General features: G+C 46.1%; 2 protein-coding genes across 7 annotated transcripts in view; one reads left to right on the top strand and one right to left on the bottom strand.

The window, feature by feature from the left end:
• Positions 1 to 4,302, bottom strand: part of DPP8 (dipeptidyl peptidase 8) — a 76,036-nt gene extending 71,734 nt beyond the window's left edge. For 3 of the 6 annotated variants that reach the window (XR_013395678.1, XM_001109670.5, XM_015142502.3), the window contains exons 1-2: positions 4,098 to 4,302; positions 2,238 to 2,373 (exon numbers count right to left, since the gene is read on the bottom strand). Coding sequence is in view for 2 of the 6 variants with exons in the window: in XM_001109670.5 (XP_001109670.3) it covers positions 2,238 to 2,253 (16 nt within the window). In the remaining 4 variants the exon portion in view is untranslated. The remainder of the gene's footprint in view (positions 1 to 2,237; positions 2,374 to 4,097) is intronic. The other 3 variants (XR_013395679.1, XM_015142500.3, XM_028851050.2) reach the window with 1 other exon arrangement.
• A 13,114-nt stretch (positions 4,303 to 17,416) lies between these two features.
• HACD3 (3-hydroxyacyl-CoA dehydratase 3) overlaps positions 17,417 to 19,510 on the top strand; it is a 48,078-nt gene continuing 45,984 nt past the window's right edge. Inside the window, 1 exon segment of the mRNA NM_001266546.1 lies at positions 17,417 to 17,652. Within this exon segment, the coding sequence (NP_001253475.1) occupies positions 17,566 to 17,652 (87 nt within the window). The 5' untranslated portion in view covers positions 17,417 to 17,565.

Raw genomic sequence — 19,510 nt, forward strand, 5'->3', positions numbered from 1 at the left:
CCTCAGCCTCCCAAAGTGCTGGGATTACAGGCATGAGCCACCGCGCTCAGCCTGGTGACTCTATATTTTAAGGAAACTTATATGACTATTCTTACCAATCATACAACATATACTGATTAAATGGCAGAAAAAAAGATACTATCTTAAAGTGGCTTTAATTAGCTGAAGTTGTTGATACAGAAAGCATTTAATATTTGTACCAACAGTATTTTGATAAAAGCATAAACTGAGGTTTACCAGTTCAACCCCTACTGTTTGTTAATATTTCATCTGCTAATAATGTTTATTCTCATTTCACAAATCCAGAAGTTGCATTTCTCCTTTATCTTTTCCAACATTTAACATGAGCGAAGTATCAAATAACAAAAAGTGTTATCATAAACCAGTGGGTATTCTAACATATATTATTTATGACATTGCCAAAAAGAAGGAACATAAAAATTCTGGGCAATCTGCTCTTTTTGAACTAATAACTGTCAAAGACATGTGGACTTGGGAGATAAACTAAATTGCATTTATGTAACCAAACTTAACATATCAACTACTTCTACAATAATAAATACAAGGCTGTACATTTAATATATCTTTCTTAAAGCCCAAATTTGAAGGTTAACATCAATTCATAGTAACTATCACAGACTAAAAGTTATTAGCAGGTACGGATTGTGAATTAGTCCATTAAGCACACATTAGTGGCATGCCAAATAACTGAATGAACCATGTGTGCAGCTTGTCTTTTTTCATGCTGCAATTACCTATGTTACCATTTTCAATATAACAGTAATGAAGTGGCCAGAAAACCTATTAGACAGTTACATCAGGTATGCCTGTAATATTGTAACAAGTGAGCATTCACTTTCAATGACTAAAATCCAAAGCAGCTTGGCAGGGAATTAAAGTCATTTAGCTCAGTGAGTATCCAGCACACTGATATTTACTGACACTATAAGACTGTGGTGGTTATATTCTATCATACGTTGTTTACTTGCCCTACTAAAAGCTAGCTAGTGGAGGCCTACTTTCTACCAAATGTCAATGGACCCAGTTTTTTCTTTTTTTTTTTTGAGGCAGTCTTGCTCTGTCACCCAGGCTAGAGGGCAGTGGCACAATCTCAGCTCACTGCAACTCCGCCTCCTGGGTTCAAGCAACTCTCCTGCCTCAGCCTCCACAATAGTTGGGATTACAGGCGCCCGCCACCACGCCCAGCTAATTTTTCTATTTTTTAGTAGAGACGGGGTTTCACCATCTTCACCAGGCTGGTTTTGAACTCCTGACCTCATGATCCACCCACCTTGGCCTCCCAAAGGGCTGGGATTACAGGCGTGAGCCACCGTGCCCGGCCAGTGGACCCAGTTTTATATCTAATGGACTGAGGGACAAATGAGAAAAGAAACTATACAAATTGGGCTCATTTTTCTCAACTTCTCTTGTGTTATGTTTGGAAGTTCATCTCCAAACCAGTGCTTGCAAGCATAGGGCTGGTGAACGGAACAGGGAAGCGTAACAGAAAGACCTCCTCCGAAGCCTTATTGTCCAGTTTATTATTTTTAGACAAGTCTCACTGTTGCCCAAGCTGCAGTGCAGTGGTACAACCTTGAACTCCTGGAGTCAGAGGATCCTCACGCCTCAGCCTCCTGAGTAGCTAAGACCAGAGGAATGCATCACCATGCCTGGCTAATTTTTTAAAACTTTTTTGTAGAGATAGGGGTTTCACTATGTTGTCCAGGCTGGTCTTGAACTCCTGGCCTCAAGCAATCTTCCTGCCTTGGCCCAAAGTGCAGGATTATAGGCGTGAGTCACCAAGCCTGGCCATGCCCAGCTTCTTATCATTCGCGTCACATCTTTTCTATGTAAAAGGTACATTAGCTTACATTTAATTATCTGGTATTCCTGAACTGTACTAAGCCCTGGACACTCAATGCATATACATGCATACGTGTGTGTACATGTACAAACACTGTACAGTCCAAATGACAGTCTGCTATTCTGTATGTTCACAGCAAATGTACATCCTGCATTTCTAAAATATATCTGATATTATATAATATTGGTAATCTGTGCAGATGTTTGGTAAATGACTTAGTTCCAGATTATATACAAATACATTCTCAAAGTAGGTGATCTGAATTTTCTAATGTCAAAAACAGGAAAATAGGGTCAGTGTACCTTCTCAGCACAGTGCATATATCTCACTGTCCCACCTACCTCGTCACTTAAGTAGTTTCCCTGGTGCCTACCTGATTTTATTTTCATCTGCTCAGATCTCTTCCACACTCAAAGAGATCTTTTTCAAGTGACTCAACTTCAAGCATAGACTCCCTCTGCTCATCCTGCTCTTCTCACAGGAATCTTTCCTTTTCTCACCATCCAAGCCTGCTCACCAGGATAATGAAATAAGATAATAAGACTCTGATCATTAAGATGGACCACATGTGGTCAAAAAGAGAAGCCCCAAAACAATAGTTAAAACTGATACCGAACTACCACTTTTTGGGAAAATATATAATGCCTAGATTATTTTGTATCTGCATTTTATGTTATCAAAATCCAAGAATTATTTTATTTCAAAGATGTGTAGCCCAATATAGTCAAAAGAATATCCTAACATAGTAAATGTTGGTGTCCAGACATACATTAAAAGGAAAATCATGGAAAGGCTTTTTAAAAAGTTACAAAAGGCATACAGATGTGAAGTTACTCAGTGACTATTGCAAATCATCAAAAACGGCAGATGATTAATAAAATTTATTTTTATGTGCCTATTCCTGTTCCTGTTTTACATAATAATGTCATATCAAGCTGGATGGAGAGAGAATCAACTCAGGAGGATAGCCAATAAGAGTTACAGGCCATTTTTGCAGAAAAGGAATTAACTTGAATTTAATAACTTAAGATATTTCACGAGATAATTTCCTATTCATCTTAAGTGCATTCCATTTTTGCTTTTTTTCTTGCTGCATTACTCTGAGAATAATTTAAATAGGTAACTTTTCTGGAAAAAGCAGCATTAAATTTGTTGAAATTCTGGCTTAGGAAAAAAAAAAAAAAAAAGGAAGGTCTGCTATTACATCTGTTACTCTATCAGTTTGAATTTTGGGCTCCCACAGCCCAAGGAGGTGATGAAGGGATGGGGTGGGAAAAGCTAAGTGGCAAGTGTAGGAAAAACAGCAAGGTTATGCCAGCACAGCAACAATGGACTAAAATGTCAACACACACCACAGCACTAAGTCCCTCACTCAGAAATAGAGCATGCTGACTCAGAAAATACCTTTAGGACTCTTGAGTTTGGATCCACTCAAGTGAAATTCCTTAATTTTTAACTCGAGGGCCAAACAGCCGTCCACTTAAACACGTAAAGTCTCACTGAAGCCTAGCTAATCTCTCTTTGGGGGTCCACACATAGTTGAGAGGTTCATTAGCACAGAGGGAGCAAAGATCTTGAAAAACTATGACTGAGGAAGAAGAGGAGAAGCATAGCAGAGAATATGAGAAGGAAGATGGGAGGGATGCCAAGTCTTAGGAAGAAAATGTGTGAGAAGAGAGGTGTGGCAGGAAAGTGTCCTGTTGCAAGTGGGTGGAACAGAATGGGAGGGGGCAGTGAGCAGGGAGGGAATCGATCTAGCATGAGGCAGGTGAGAAAAAATGACCACCAGCTGGGAAACCAGAAAATCTGAATGGGAAACCAGAAAATCTGAGTCCAGAGCCCATCTGCCAAGTTGGACTTAAGGAAAACCCCTTGGCCTCTGTGGGCTTCCGTTTCCTTATCTGTAAGCGCTGACAATACCCGGCCTCCCAACCCCAGCGAGACTCAATTAAGATAACGGACGTGGAAGTCAATAGGCCAGCGCCCAGAGCTCAGGGGGCGCCCAGTGAACGGTGGTTGACTCGGAATCTCAGAGCCTCGGCTTCCTCTTCCGGCAAGTAGGGGGGGCCAGCCACCGGCTCTGCCCTGGACAGGGCGGCGCGTCGGGTAAACCGCAAAGCGCGCTGACCCTGAGAACGCGCCGAGCAGTCCCTCCGTGAGGGGAAGAGGGCCTGGTGAGCCGTCGCTCAAGCCTCGCCGACGCAGGGGAAGGAGAGGGGGGCGGATACTGCACCTTCCCCCCCGGCCCCGCCCGGACCGTCCCGACGTGCGCTATGGAGCGGGCCTGCGCCGCTTCATGCTGCGGCGCCTCCACTCCAGTCCTGGTTGCAGTGGCTTCCTCAGCGGCGGCGCCGGTGACAACACAGGCGGCGAACGCGGCACTCAGAAGCAGCGGCGGCAGCAGCAGCGGCCTTGCCCTCAGAGACTTTAGCACTTCCGGTTCTTCGCCATCCGCTCTCCGACTGGCGAAGGCGCAGCCGGGCCAAGAAGGGCGCCGCTGTCTGCTGGGTGGGGTCCAACACCACAGCGCAGTCTAGTGGCTGGAGGAGCCAAGGAGGCGCGGGGTGGAGGCTGGGCCGAGCAGGGGATAGAGATGAAATCCAGAAAGGAACAGCGACTTGCTGAAAGTCACAGGGCAGATTGTGGCGCATCTGTAGTCAATAAATATATATTGAGTGCATGCTCAAAATAGACAACATTCCTGTCCATGTGCCAGGCAGAGAGAGCCTTAGACGCTGGGAGCAAACCGGGGTAAATCCCTGCCCTTTCAACCAGATGATATTAAGAGGAAAGGGACTAGGGCCTTGGAGATCTAAGCGCCTCATTGTTGTGGTGGAAAGAAATCTGAACCTGGAGTCCGAAACTTGGCTCTAATATTAGCTAGTGATCTTTTAGCAGGTCACTCAATCTAGTTAAGCCATAATTCCTTTACCTCTAAAAGGAATATAATACATTTCACTTAATTGCAATTAAAGAAAACCGGCTGGGCATGGAGGCTCACTCCTGTAATCCCACACTTTGGGAGGCCGAGGCAGGCGGATCACTCGAGGTCAGGAGTTCGAGACCAGCCTGGCCAACATGGGGGAACCACATCTCTGCAAAAAATTCAAAACTTAGTTTGGCATGGTGGTGGGCGCCTGCAATCTCAGCTACTACTCAGGAGGCTGGGGAAAGGAGAATCGCTTGAACCCAGGAGGCAGAAGTTGCCGTGAGCTGAGATCACGCCACTGCACTCCAGCCTGGGTGACAGAGTGAGACTTTGTCTCAAAAAAAAAAAAAAAGTATGCATATTAACACATAAAATGAAGAAACCCCAGTTTCCTAAGGGAAAGAAATGAATGACTTGTTATAATCAGAACCAGAGGCAGGTCCTTTGACCTGCAATTTATTTCCTGGTCTACACTGTATATTGGCTGAGAAAAAGGGAACTCAGAAAGATATCCAGGAAAGTAGCAGGTGTACAAAAAAACAGTGCAAAAGTGGGGTCTCCCCTATTTTCTATTATTACAAAGAACCATGTGTCAGAGTCATATGTCATTAGGATTTATTATAATAGCACCAATAAAAAATCCATTTGGGCACTATGCTCCACTCCACGGTGTATAATTATTCACTCTAAGGTTAAATGAGCCTTCCCTCAGGTTTTTTAAAGTTGAGCTCCCTTTAAAAAAAAAAAGAAAGGCAAAGTCATTTTCCCTGGGTCTCTTCTATTAATTTTATCCAAATGACCTGACAGCAGATTTTAAAAGCTTTAAATGCACACGCACACACAAAATACAGAGAAATATCTTGCACTTCATTTCATTAATTCAACAAGTGTTTGCTGAATCTCTGCCTTGTACTTGTCACTATTTTAAGCAGTGGGGCCACAATAGTGAACAAAGTAGATAAAGCCCTGTTTGCATGCAGTTAATAGCCTAACAAGAAGAGATAGAGCCCCCTCCCCCCAAAAGCAAACAATTAAAAATATATAATTTCATGCATTTAAAAAAGCCATGGACAGATAAAATACTTGCTTATATCACATGGATAATTATAGATTTGACTAGAATGGAATTCAGATTTATTTTTATTTATTTATTTATTTATTTTTGAGACAGAGTCTTGCTCTGTCACCCAGGCTGAAGTGCAGTGGTGCCATCTCGGCTCACTGCAAGCTCCGCCTCCCAGGTTCATGCCATTCTCTTGCCTCAGCCTCCCCAGTAGCTGGGACTGCAGGCACCCACCAACATGCCTGGCTAATTTTTTGTATTTTTTTTTTAGTAGAGATGGAGTTTCACTGTGTTAGCCAGGATGGTCTCAATCTCCTCACCTCGTGATCCGCCCACCTCGGCCTCCCAAAGTGCTGGGATTACAGGCGTGAGCAACTGCGCCTGGCCAGATTTCTTGATTTTTATTCTTATTTTCAAACCCCAAGAAAGCTGTAGAGGAACATCTTCACCATGGAACGCTGGCCACCTTGCGTGTACCATAGGCATAGGCTTGAATCCAAGGATCTCTGAGTCTTAGCAGAATGCTGTGTGACGTTCCGAGAATAGGAGAGAATAGGAGGCTGATAGGGACCTGGAGGCAACCTCCTCGGGGAGGCAGTCAGGAGACAGCTTCTCCTCTCCTGACAGTTTCTGATAAGGTGTGGGGCTTTCTCTCCACTCCCTCAGAATAGCACTGCTGAATACAAAATAATTTGTCTGCAGTCTAGAATTGGCTCCTGTTCAACAGGACAGCTCGCAATTCACGTTGCAGTCATTTGGCCCCTTTTGTTTCAGTATAGTTGTCCCTTGGTATCTGCAGGGGATTGGTTCCAGGGTTCATGACAGATATTAAAATCAGTGGTACTCAAGTCCCTGATATCAAATGGCATAGTATTTTCATGTAACCTATACACATCCTCCTCTCATATATACTTTTTTTTTCTTTGGTGACAGTCTCACTGTGTCACCCAGGCTCTGGAGTGCAGTGGTGCGATCTCAGTTCAGCTCACTGCAACCTCTGCCTCCTGGGTTGAAGCAATTCTCCCACCTCAGTCTCCAAGTAGCTGGGGTTACAGGCACCCGTCACCATGCCCAGCTAATTTTTGTATTTTTAGTAGAGATGGGGTTTCACCACATTGGCCAAGCTGATCTCAAACTCCTGACCTCAAGTGATCTACCCACCTCAGCTTCCCAAAATGCTGGGATTACAGCTGTGAGTCACTGCGCCCGGGTGACTTTTTTTTTTTTTTTTTAATTGAGAGGAAGTTTCGCTCTGTTGCCCAGGCTGGAGCGCAGTGGTGCAACCTTGGCTCACTGCAACCTCCACCTCCTGGGTTCAAGCAATTCTTCTGCCTCAGCCTCCCGAGTAGCTGGGATTACAGGCATCTGCCACCACGCCTGGCTAATTTTTCTACTTTTAGTAGAGACAGTGTTTCACCATGTTGGCCAGGCTGGTCTTGAACTCCTGACCTCATGTGACCCACTTGCCTCGGCATCCCAAAGTGCTGGGATTACAGGTGAGAGCCACAATGCCTGGCCTATTATTTTTTTATTTCAGTTTTTTTCTAAATACTTTTGACCCGAGGTAGGTTGAATCCCAGATGTAGAACACACAGATACAGAGTCAACTGTATTGTCATTTTTGATGTATGAGACAAGGATCACAAGCATCTATCACCATTGTGCATTTTTCCTTATGCACTGTATTTAAGTAATAAACTACCTGAATCTAAAAGTGGCTCAATGTATCTTTACTGGCTGAATCAGTCAGGCCATGGCCTTGCCAAGTCTTGTTTGTGTGGTTGACAAACTCTAGCTGGCTTTTTGCTGCCCTGTATTCTAGGAACCCATCAGGAAAAGACAAGTTATCTAGCACATGAGGTATGAATGAGATAGCATGGCCAGGTTGATGCAAAACCATCTGTATATAGCACTGGGTATTATCATCAACAAATATGTTTTAAACATCTACTTTCTAAAGCACATTGTGTTAGATACTACAGGATACCAAAAGGAGGTAATCTGTGCTCTAGGGATGTTTATAATCTTGGTGAGAAAAAAGATCATAAGCATGTAGTACATACACTAACAGCCATTGATTATAGGATATGGTGGGTCTACAGTTTCTTTTTCCACTTCCCCCCATACTTCCCCCTTTTCAGGATGTAGTTCAAACCAAACTGTAATAACAAAAAAAGAAGGCGGGCACAGTGGCTCACGCCTATGGTTCCGGCCCTTTGGGAGACTAAGGCAGAAGGATGGTTTGAGCCCAGGAGTTCGAAACCAGCCTGGGAAAAGTAGTGAGACCCGCTGGGCGTGGTGGCTCACACCTGTAATCCCAGCACTTCGGGAGGCCGAAGCGGGTGGATCACCTGATGTTGGGAGTTGGAGACCAGCCTGACCAAAATCATGAAACCCTGTCTACTGAAAATACAAAAATTAGCCAGGCGTGGTGGCATGCATCTGTAATCCCAGCTACCTGGGAGCCTGAGACAGGAGAATCGCTTGAACCTGGGAGGCAGAGGTTGCGGTGAGCTGAGATTGCGCCATTGCGCTCCAGCCTGGGCAACAAGACCAAAACTCCATCTCAAAAAAAAAAAAAGAAAGAAAAGAAAAGTAGTGAGATCCCATCTCTACAAAAGTACAAACATTGGCTGGGCACAGTGGCTCACACTTGTAATCCCAGCACTTTGGGAGGCCGAGGCAGGCGGATCACCTGAGGTCAAGAGTTTGAGACCAGCCTGACCAACATGGTGAAACCCCATCTCTACTAAACACAAAAAAATTAGCCAGGTGTGGTGGCCCATGCCTGTAATCCCAGCTACTTGGGAGGCTGAGGCAGGAGAATTGCTTGAACCCAGGAGGCAGAGGTTGCAGTGAGCCGAGACTGCACCGTTGGAATCCAGCCTGGGAAACAAGAGCGAAACTCCATCTCAAAAAAAAAAAAAAGGAAAGAAAAGCACAAAAATTAGCCTGGTGTGGTGGCATCTGTAGTCCCAGCTCCTCAGGAGGATCACTTGGGCCCTGGAGGTCATGGCTGCAGTGAGCCATGATCATACCACCAGCCTGGGTCCGTCTCAAACAAAAAAAGGAAAGAAAAAGAAAAAAAAGAAAAGAAAAAGAAAAAAGATCTTTCCCTCTGATTTTCTTTTTCATATTTAAGCTTTTATTTATGTACTTAATTTATTTTGAAACAGGGTCTTGCACCATTGCCCAGGCTAGAGTACAGTGGTATGATCATAGCTCACTGCAGCCTTGAACTGGGCTCAAGTAGTCCTCTGGCCTAAACCTCCTGAGTAGCTGGAACTACAGGCATGCACTACCATGCCTGGCTAATTTTTAAATTTTTGTAGAGATGGGGGTTGTATTAGTCCATTTTCATGCTGCTGATAAAGACATAGCTGAGACTGGGCAATTTACAAAAGAATGAGGTTTAATTGGACTTACAGTTCCACATGACTGGGGAGGTCTCACAATCATGGCAGAAGGCAAGGAAGAGCAAGTCACATCTTACGTGGATTGTGGCAGACAGAAAAAAAAAAAAAAAAAGAGCGTCTGCAGAGAAACTCCTGTGTGTGTGTGTTTTTTTTTTTTTAGACGGAGTCTTGCTCTGTCACCCAGGCTGGAGTGCGGTGGTGCAACGTCAGCTCACTGCAAGCTCTGTCTCCTGGGTTCACGCCATTCTTCTGCCTCAGTCTCCCGAGTAGCTGGGACTACAGGCGCCCACCACCATGACTGGCTGATTTTTTGTATTTTTAGTAGAGACGGGGTTTCACCGTGTTGGCCAGGATGGTCTCGATCTCCTGACCTCGTGATCCACCCGCCTCAGCCTCCCAAAGTGCTGGGATTACAGGCCTGAGCCACCGCACCCGTCTAAACTCCTGTTTTTTAAAACCATCAAGCCGGGTGCAGTGGCTCACACCTCTAATCCCAGCACTTTGGAAGGCTGAGGTAGGCAGATTACTTAAAGTCAGGAGTTTGAGACCAGACTGGCCATCATGATGAAACCCTGTCTCTACTAAAAATAGAAAAAAAATTAAGGCCAGGCGCAGTGGCTGTAATCCCAGCCTTTGGGAGGCCGAAGCGGTTGGATCACCTGTGGTCAGGAGTTCAAGACCAGCCTGGCCAACATGGTGAAACCCCATCTCTACTAAAAATACAAAAAATTGGGCCGGGCACGGTGGCTCACGCCTGAAATCCCAGCACTTTGGGGGGCTGAGGCGGGTGGATCACGAGGTCAGGAGATCGAGACCATCCTGGCCAACACGGTGAAACCCCGTCTCTACTAAAAATACAAAAATTAGCTGGGTGTGGCAACGTGTGCCTGTAATCCCAGCTACTCGGGAGGCTAAGGCACGAGAGAATCCCTTGAACCCAGGCGGCGGAGGTTGCAGTGAGCCGAGATTGTGCCACTGCACTCCAGCCTGGCAACACAGTGAGACTCAGTCTCAAAAAACAAAATACAGTCCAGGCACGGTGGCTCACGCCTGTAATCCCAGCACTTTGGGAGGCCGAGGGGGGTGGATTACGAGGTCAGGAGATGGAGACCATCCTGGCTGACATGGTGAAACACCGTCTCTACCAAAAATACAAAAAATTAGCCGGGCGTGGTGGCGGGCACCTGTAGTCCCAGCTACTTGGGAGGCTGAGGCAGGAGAATGGCGTGAACTCAGGAGGTGGGGCTTGCACCACTGCAAGATCGCGCCACTGCACTCCAGTCTGGGTGATAGAGCGAAGACTCCGTGTCAAACAAAAAACAAACAAACAAACAAACAAAAAACAAAAATTAGATGGGCATGGTGGCGCGCGCCTGTAATCCCAGCTACTCCTGAAGGCTGAGGCAGGAGAATCGCTTGAACCCAGGAGACAGAGGTTGCAGTGAGCCGAGATTGTGCCATCGTACTCCTGCCTGAGTGTTGAGCAAGGAGAGCGAAATTCCGTCTAAAAAAAAAAGGGGGGGGGCGGGCAAGGTGGCTCACGCCTGTAATCCCAGCACTTTGGAAGGCCGAGGTGGGTGGATCACTACATCAAGGGTTTGAGACCAACCTGACCAACATGGTGAAACCCCCGTCTCTACTAAAAATACAAAAATTAGCTGGGCGTGGTAATCCCAGCTACTCAGGAGGCTGAGGCAGGAGAATTGCTTGAACCCGGGACGTGGAGGTTGCAGTGAGCCGAGATTGCACCACTGCACTCCAGCCTGGGCGACAGAGCGAGACTCCGTCTCAAAATAAATAAATAAATAAATAAAAGAAAGTAAAGAAAATGAGATTTTATTTTCTATAAAGGGTTACAGCTTGTAAGCTGACCATGCTGATAGGCTGGGAAGTGTAGCCTCTGGTAAAGGTCAGAGTCAGGTACTTGAAGTATGAAGGGGTAGGACAGGAGCTTTTTGCTGAATGGATTGGCTAAATATACATATGCAACAGGTTATAGGAGGAGGTAAGAATATTCATGAAGGTGGTCCTGAAGCACAAATATTGAACAAACATATATGTTACATATGACCCATGTTCACCTTGCAGTGGAGACTTAACATTTAAATGTATTACAATTTGGTCTACATGTCAAAAGTTCTTTTCAGGACACAAAGGCCCTCAAATGTACAGCCTCTCTAAACCAGTCAGAACTCATCTGTGGTTGATAGTCTTCTTATCAGCAGAAGGTTACTGAAATCAGTCTCTTGTCCAATCAAAGCTATAGTTATGGCTTGTGGAACAAGGGGTCAGTTGGTCAGTGTCTGGTGAGGAGTGAGCTAGAAATTTTAATATTGATTATCTCAAGGCTAGTGCTTGTTTAGCTGCTAGAGAAAGAAAAACCTTGTGGCAGTTAATCATGGTTTATTCTTTAAGTGCAGGGGTGTGTGACTTACCTCTTGCCTAGCATGGCCTTAGGTCTAATTTATAATTTGGTATCATATTGCCACAAAGGGTCCATTCCATCAGTCTTTAAACACATTATTTGTTTTTATTTTTTGTTGTTGTTCCATCAGTCTTATGCTCTCTATTTTCACATTAACACTGGTCAGTTGTTGTGTCTAAACCGCAAAAGGGAGGGGGTATAAGGAGGCATGTCTGACCTCCCATCCTGTCATGATCGGCAACTCAGTTTTTAAGGTTTTTCTGGGGTCCCCTTGGCCAAGAAGGGGTCTGCTCAGTCAATTGTGAGGCTTAGGATTTCATTTTTAGTTCACACTTCTGAACTGTGGATTGACAGGTAGAGGGGAAGGTTTTCCCAGTAAAAATTACCTACAATACTCATTCTCCAGGCAGAGTTAGGAGGTTACATGTATATGATCTGGCTGTGGAGGATTCCCCGTTAGATACCCGCACTGATCCAGTCAGTCTCCCTCTCCACACTTAGCTTTGTACCATCTAGAGAAACCTGACTTTGCTCAGGGATAACTGGCTACGTGATCCTGGGCGATTTGGATCCAGCCAAATTCTACAGCTCATTTTCTAAAAGCTCTTCCAGGAATAGAAGATTTTATACATAGATAACAACAAGGATGTGTATGACCTCTTGCCAAAGGCAGGAAGTCAGCCTTCACCCTTGGGAATGAGCTTCATCCATGGCAAGTACTCAGCAAATGCTTCCTGTAGTTAGTGGTGACTATTCTCTGAGAAGGGAGAGCTGGCCCTGGGCCAGATGAGGCTGGGAAGGCTGCATCTAGAAGCTAGGACATAAAGACAAAGCTAAATTTGCATTTTCATTTGACTGGTAGTATCATAAAACTCTTAGCCCTACCTATTTCAGCTTGGCACTGACTGCCACTTGGCTCTGCCTTTTAATCTCCCCTGCCACCTTCCAGAGTATTTTTCTTTTTTCTTTTTTTTTTTTTGAGACAAGGTTTTGCTCTGTTGTCCAGGCTGGAGTGCATCAGCGCCATCACAGCTCACTGCAACTCTGACCCGCTAGGACTACAGGCACATGCCTCCACACCTGGCTAATTTTTAAAATTTTTTTTTTTTTTTTTTTGAGACGGAGTCTCGCTCTGTCGCCCAGGCTGGAGTGCAGTGGCCGGATCTCAGCTCACTGCAAGCTCCGCCTCCCGGGTTCGGGCCATTCTCCTGTCTCAGCCTCCTGAGTAGCTGGGACTACAGGCGCCCGCCACCTCGCCCGGCTAGTTTTTTGTATTTTTTTTAGTAGAGACGGGGTTTCACCGTGTTAGCCAGGATGGTCTCGATCTCCTGACCTAGTGATCCGCCCGTCTTGGCCTCCCAAAGTGCTGGGATTACAGGCTTGAGCCACCGTGCCCGGCCATTTTTAAAATTTTTTCTAGAGATGGGGTCTCACTGTTTTGCCCAGGCTGGTCATGAACTCTTAAACTCAAGCGATCCTCCCACCTCAGCCTCCCAAAGCATTGGGATTACAGCATGAGCCACCATGCCCAGCCCTGCCCTGCAGTTTTATAGTTCACCAGAATGATACTCTTTCTTCTCTCCATTTCTATTTTTTTCTTGTTAGATTTCTCTTGGAGAGAGGGGTCTATAATAGTGGGGTCTCTTTGCAGAAAAATTTAGAAACAGCTGATAAGAGCACTAGAGGGAACCAAATCTAACTCATCAAATTCACCTAATTTGATGAATGTGGAAACTCATGCCTAAATAAGTCATTTTGTAGTATGTTACTAGTGGTCAAACCAGGCTGGATAGGCCCACCTCCACTGGACCTTTTTTATGAAGCATCTGAGGCAAAATGCCAACATTCAGTCTTCTTCTATATCAATGGCTTTCACCTTGGCAGAAGTCAGCTGATAAGCCTCAGGTTTCAAATATGCTGAAGTAAAATTATTCTATTTTTTATTACCCACTACCAGGATGGCTAAAATTAAAAAGACTGGCTGGGGGTAGGGGGTGGTGCTGGAAAAAAAAAATTAGGCTGGGCGCCATGGTTCATGCCTGGGAGGCTGAGGCAAGAGGATCACTTGAGCCCAGGAGTTTGAGACCATTTGAACCTAGAAGTTTGCGACCAGCATGGCCAACATGGTGAAACCCCATCTCAACTAAAAATACAAAAATTAGCCAGGTGTGGTGGTGCACACCTGTAATCCCAGCTACTTGGGAAGCTGAGGCAGGAGAATCATTTGAACTGGGGAGGTAGAGGTTGCAGTGAGCTGAGATCATGCCATTGCACTCCAGCCTGGGCAACATAGTAAGACTCTGTCTCAAAAAAAAAATCAAAAAATTAAATTAAATTAAAAGACTGAAAATACTAGGGACATAGAGCAACTAGAACTTTCAAACATTGCCGTGGAATGTAAATTGACCAAAACACTTTGTAAAACTGCTTAGTGTACCTACTAAAGCTAATCATACATCTATGTAACCTATCAATTCCCTTTATAGGTATTTATTCCAAGATAATTAAGCGCATATATCCCCAAAAGACAGGAACACAAATATTCAGAGCAGCTTTATTTATAACAGCTAAAAACTAGAAACAACACAAATATCCATCAATAGGAGAATGGATAATTTGCGGTATATTCATATAGTCAACTACTATACAGCAAAACCAGAAACTAAAAGAGAATGAATTACTGATTCACTCAGCAACATGGATAAATCTCATACGCATTATATTGAGGAAAGAAACCAAGGCCCGGTGCGGTGGCTCGCACTTGTAATCCCAGCACTTTGGGAGGCTGAAGCGGGTGGATCATGAGGTCAGGAGTTCAAGACCAGCCTGGTCAAAATGGTGAAACCCCGTCTCTACTAAAAATACAAAAATTAGCTGGGCGTGGCGGTGGGTAGCCATAATCTTAGCTACCTGGGAGGCTGAGGCAGGAGAATCAATTGAACTGGGAGGTGGAGGGTGCAGTGAGCTGAGACTGCGCCATTGCACTCCATCCTAGGTGACAGAGCGAGACTCCATCTCAAAAAAAAAAAAAAAAAGAAATCAGACACGGTAGTTTCCATTTATATAAAATTCAAGAACAGAATAGACAAAAACGACTCTGCGGTGATATATCAGGATAGTAATTACTGAGAGGCAAAGATATTTTTAACATGAAATAACCTCTGGGATACTGGAAATATTCCAGATCTTGATTTAGGTGATAATCACATGGATATATACATATATAAAAATTCAGCTTAAACTGAATATTTAAGAGTTACTGGCTAACACGGTGAAATCCCGTCTCTACTAAAAATACAAAAAAATTGGCCGGGTGTGGTGGCTGGTGCCTGTAGTTCCAGCTACTCTGGAGGCTGAGACAGGAGAATGGCCTGAAACCCAGAGGCAGAGCTTGCAGTGAGCCGGGATGGCGCCACTGGACTCCAGCTTGGGCGACAGAGCGAGACTCCTTCTCAAAAAAAAAAAAAGAAAAGAAAAGATTACCCATGTTCTATATTTAAACTACACCTCAATTTTTAAAAAAGTGCCCCATATTGCATCTTATGTAGTAAACACAATACAATAAAAATACCTTTATCATAAAAAATTTATTTTTAAAATTCAAGACTGTCAAGGTCACTGCTTTCATCAACTCATACCTAGCAGATTGCATTGTTCGCCAATTACTTTGCCTACTACCAGTTCCTCCTCTCTGATAGGTCTTTCTTGCTGAGCACATGTTTGATTTTACTCATCTCCAGGTTAAGGAACTTCCTTGGCTCCCATGTGTCTGTGGGATACAGTATAGGCACTTCAGTGAAGCAAATAAAGACTTCTCTAATGCACCCTCTGCCTTTCCAGATTCAGGGCGACCTCGCTCCTCTATGCCTTTAATCCCTAGCAGCAGAACCTCCCATATCCCTCTCTCTCTCTTTTTTAAGACAGGGCCTCACACTGTCGCCCAAGCTGGAGTGCAGTGGCGCGATCTCGCCTCCTGGGCTTAAGTAATCCTCCCACCCCAGCCTCCCGAGTAGCTCGGAACACAGGGGGGCGCCAACCACGACCTGCTAACTTTTGTATTTTCGTTAGGGATGGGGTATTGCCATTTTCCCCAGGCTGGTCTCGAACTCCTCGGCTTCAGCGATCCTCCCGCCTCGTCCTCCCAAATTGCTGGGATTACACGCGTGAGGCACCGCACCTGGTCCACATCTTTTCACCTGTGAACGAAGCAAGCACCCTGTGCTTCCACGGCCTACCTGGTTCTTACTCGGTCAAATTCCTACTCACATTTCACCATCCCGTTCTCAAGGGTTGGCTCTCTCAAATGTCTGACGATGGTTCCCATGGCCCTCAGTTCCTATGATCATAAACTCTTTGTGAGCTCAGCACATTCATTATATGAAAACTCTATATTTCATACTGTCCACTCCTGAGATAAATGTTTCTGGAGAGCTACCAGAATTTGTTTTCATCGTTGGATCCCTCTGCTAAACAAATGGGTGCTAACAGAATCACTTTGCTAAATAAATGGGAGCTAACAGAATTGAATATGAGTTCCATTTTTGTCCCAGAATTCTAGTTTTCATAGAAATATTTCTTCCCATTAAATTCTTCCCTGCAGAAGAACTTGGGGATGAAAGCCGATACAGACAAGACAGTTTAAGTAAGACATAAATGAGTGTTGTCTCTAGTTTGAGTTTCCTATTTTTTAGAGACAGCCTCCTGCACTGTCCAATAGAATAGCCACCAATAATATGGATATTTAAGTTTAAATTAGAAGTGAATAAAATTGACCGGGCGCGGTGGCTCACGCCTGTAATCTCAGCACTTTGGAAGGCCAAGGCGGGCGGATCACCTGAGGTCGGGAGTTCCAGGCCAGCCTGACCAACATGGAGAAACCCCGTCTCTACTAAAAATACAAAATTAGCCGGGGGTTGTTACGCATGCCTGTAATCCCAGCTACTTGGGAGGCTGAGGCAGGAGAATCGCTTGAACCCGGGAGGCAGAGGTTGCGGTGAGCCGAGATGGCGCCATTGCACTCCAGCCTGGGCAACAAGAGCGAAACTCTGTTTCAAAAGAAAAGAAAGAAAAGAAGAAAAGAAAAGAAAAGAAAAAGAACAGAAGTGAATCAAATTGAAAATTCAGTTATTCAGGTCAAGTACTCAAAAGCTTCATGTGGCTAGCGGCTACCGTATTAAAGAGCACAATGCGCAATATTTCCATCATCACCTACAGTTTTATTGGGCAGCGCTGCCCTGGTCTTTATTTTCCCTTCTTGGAACGCTCTTCCACGCTGCTCTCACACCATGTCCCCTATCACCATTATCATCCTTATTTCATCTGTAATTATTTGCATCTTTTAATAGGCAGGGAGTTCTAAGACAGAAGGGGCTGTGTCTCACTTCTGTTGTTTCAGTGTTTAGTTTTGAAACCCAGGCACACAGTAGGCACTCAGTAAACAGAATGCGAGGGACCTTCCAGAGACATCCGTCCCAAACCCTTTCCCATGTTCATCGGTCCCCTGAGTCTCCAGCCTTCTTTATTTTAAAGCATCTCCCTGAAGACGAGTGGGGAGAGCGTACCACCCGCTGATTCCAATTCCCTAGGCGGCCACGACGAGCTGCGGCGTCTCTGTGCCCAGGCCTGCCCCATCCCGCCTGCGCCCCGCCCCCTCTCGGCTCGCGCCAAGGCCCACTGCTGGCGCCGCCGCCATCCCGGCGCGTCACTGCGCAAGCGCGGCCCGCGAGCGTGGGGTGTCTCAAGGTGCCGGGTTGCAGGCGCTCAGGAGCGCTGGGGTTTGAGGCCTGCTTTCGGCCCGCGCCAGCAGAGCACTACCTGAGGAAGCGAGGCGCAGCGAGCCGAGCCTCCCGCGCCCTGGGCAGTGTGGCCATGGAGAATCAGGTGTTGACGCCGCATGTCTACTGGGCTCAGCGACACCGCGAGCTGTATCTGCGCGTGGAGCTGAGTGACGTACAGGTAAAGGCCGGGTCGGGCGGCGGGAAGCGCGAGGGATCGCAGCTCCGGGTACCCGCCAGGACCCCTGCCCTCTTTGTCAGTGTGCGCGCGGAGAACCTGCAGTGCGCCAGGAAGGTCCGCGACGCGGTGCGCTCACGGCGTGCTGGCGCTTGTCGAGGCTCACCCGCAGATCCCGGGCCGGGGGCACAACCCCCCCAGGGCTGCAGGAACCTTCGGGTCCTCAGAGAGCTCGGACTGGGCCTCTCAGGCTACCCCTGGCCTCTTCTTTGTTCGCAGTCGGCGGCCTTCATGGATCCCAAGCCCGGCCCTGGCTGCCTGGCCGTCGGGGTTCGAGTTGGCTGGGGCCCTTCGAGATGTGGGATGAGCTCGTTGGGTTAGGGGTGCAGTTGTGACAGTGGCTTGCTGGGCCGTGGCTGGCCTAAGAGGTCCAGCCAGGCCCCTCGGACGTTACCGAGGCAGGGCGCTGCAGGGGGTGGGGGAGGGGAGGGATGGGGGGGCCACACCCACCTCGCAACCGTTCAGTGATGGAAATCATTCTCATTACTTTTAATTTTAAAATTCACAAGAGCTGGAGGAAGTGATTTCCCCCTCTGTTCTGAAGGCTGTGAGCTCAGGTTTGCTGAGTTGCACAGAGAACTTAAAAATTTCTTAAGTTACATTAAGCATTTCTGTTTGAGATCCTTGACCCTTTATATAAGCAAGCTGAAGGCACCTAATAGCGGACACTCAAGGACCTGTGTATCCTCATGTCTCTGTCCAAACTAAAGATTCCAGGCTTCGAGAAACTGGAGTTTTCATTCTGGAAGGTTCTTTCTTTTTCTTTTCTTTTCTTTTTTTTTGAGACGGAGTTTCGCTCTTGTTGCCCAGGCTGGAGTGCAGTGGCACGATCTCAGCTCATGCAACCTCTGCCTCCCGGGTTCAAACGATTCTCCTGCCTCAGCCTCCCCAGTAGCTGGGATTACAGGCGCCACCACGCCCGGCAAATTTTTGTATTTTTAGTAGTGACAGGGGTTCACCATGTTGGCCAGGCCGGTCTCGAACTCCTGAACTTAGGTGATCCACCCGCCTCGGCCTCCCAAAGTGCTGAGATTACAGGCATGAGCCACCGCACCCAGCCTCTGGAAGGTTCTTTCTACAGTCATCCTTACTGGAAACTTCTCCTTAACATCTATGGCACTTTGTAACCTCTTTCACTCCATTTAACTCTCTCTGCTTCTGAATCAGGCATCTGGCTGGATCACCCATGGATCTGGTAAAATGTAGGTGCTTTCTGAGTGTCGACTTGAATTTGTTGAATTTAATATAATCTTTGCTTCTGGAATATAAACCGTTTTCCTGTTGAAAGATGAAGACAGTAGTGGCCAGAATGCCTTTAAATAGGCTATGACATTGCATGGTGTGTCGTTTAATGTGTTCATCCAGACTGAGATTATACTTTTGGGTCAGAGTATGAATAAATGTTCTGTGCTGTCTCCCTCTACTGCTCCAGGGTGGTTTACTAGAATAGGAAAAAACAAACAAAATCTTTTGTAGATGGGGCTCAAAGTCCCCGTCTAGAGAGGGTTCTTCCAGCAGTCAATAAAAAAGTACAGAACAGGCGGGGTGCTGTGGCTCACGCCTGTAATCCCAGCACTTTGGGAAGCCAAGGAGGGTGGATCACCTGAGGTCGGGAGTTCGAGACCAGCCTGACCAACATGGAGAAACCCATCTCTACTAAAAATGCAAAATTAGCTGGGCATGGTGGTGCATGCCTGTAATTCACTGTGTTGGCTACTTGGGAGGCTGAGGCAGGAGAATCGCTTGAACTGGGGAGGTGGAGGTTGCGGTGAGCCAAGATGGTGCCATTGCACTCCAGCCT

This window comes from Macaca mulatta, chromosome 7, assembly GCF_049350105.2.
Source record: "Macaca mulatta isolate MMU2019108-1 chromosome 7, T2T-MMU8v2.0, whole genome shotgun sequence".
Lineage (NCBI taxonomy): Eukaryota > Metazoa > Chordata > Mammalia > Primates > Cercopithecidae > Macaca > Macaca mulatta.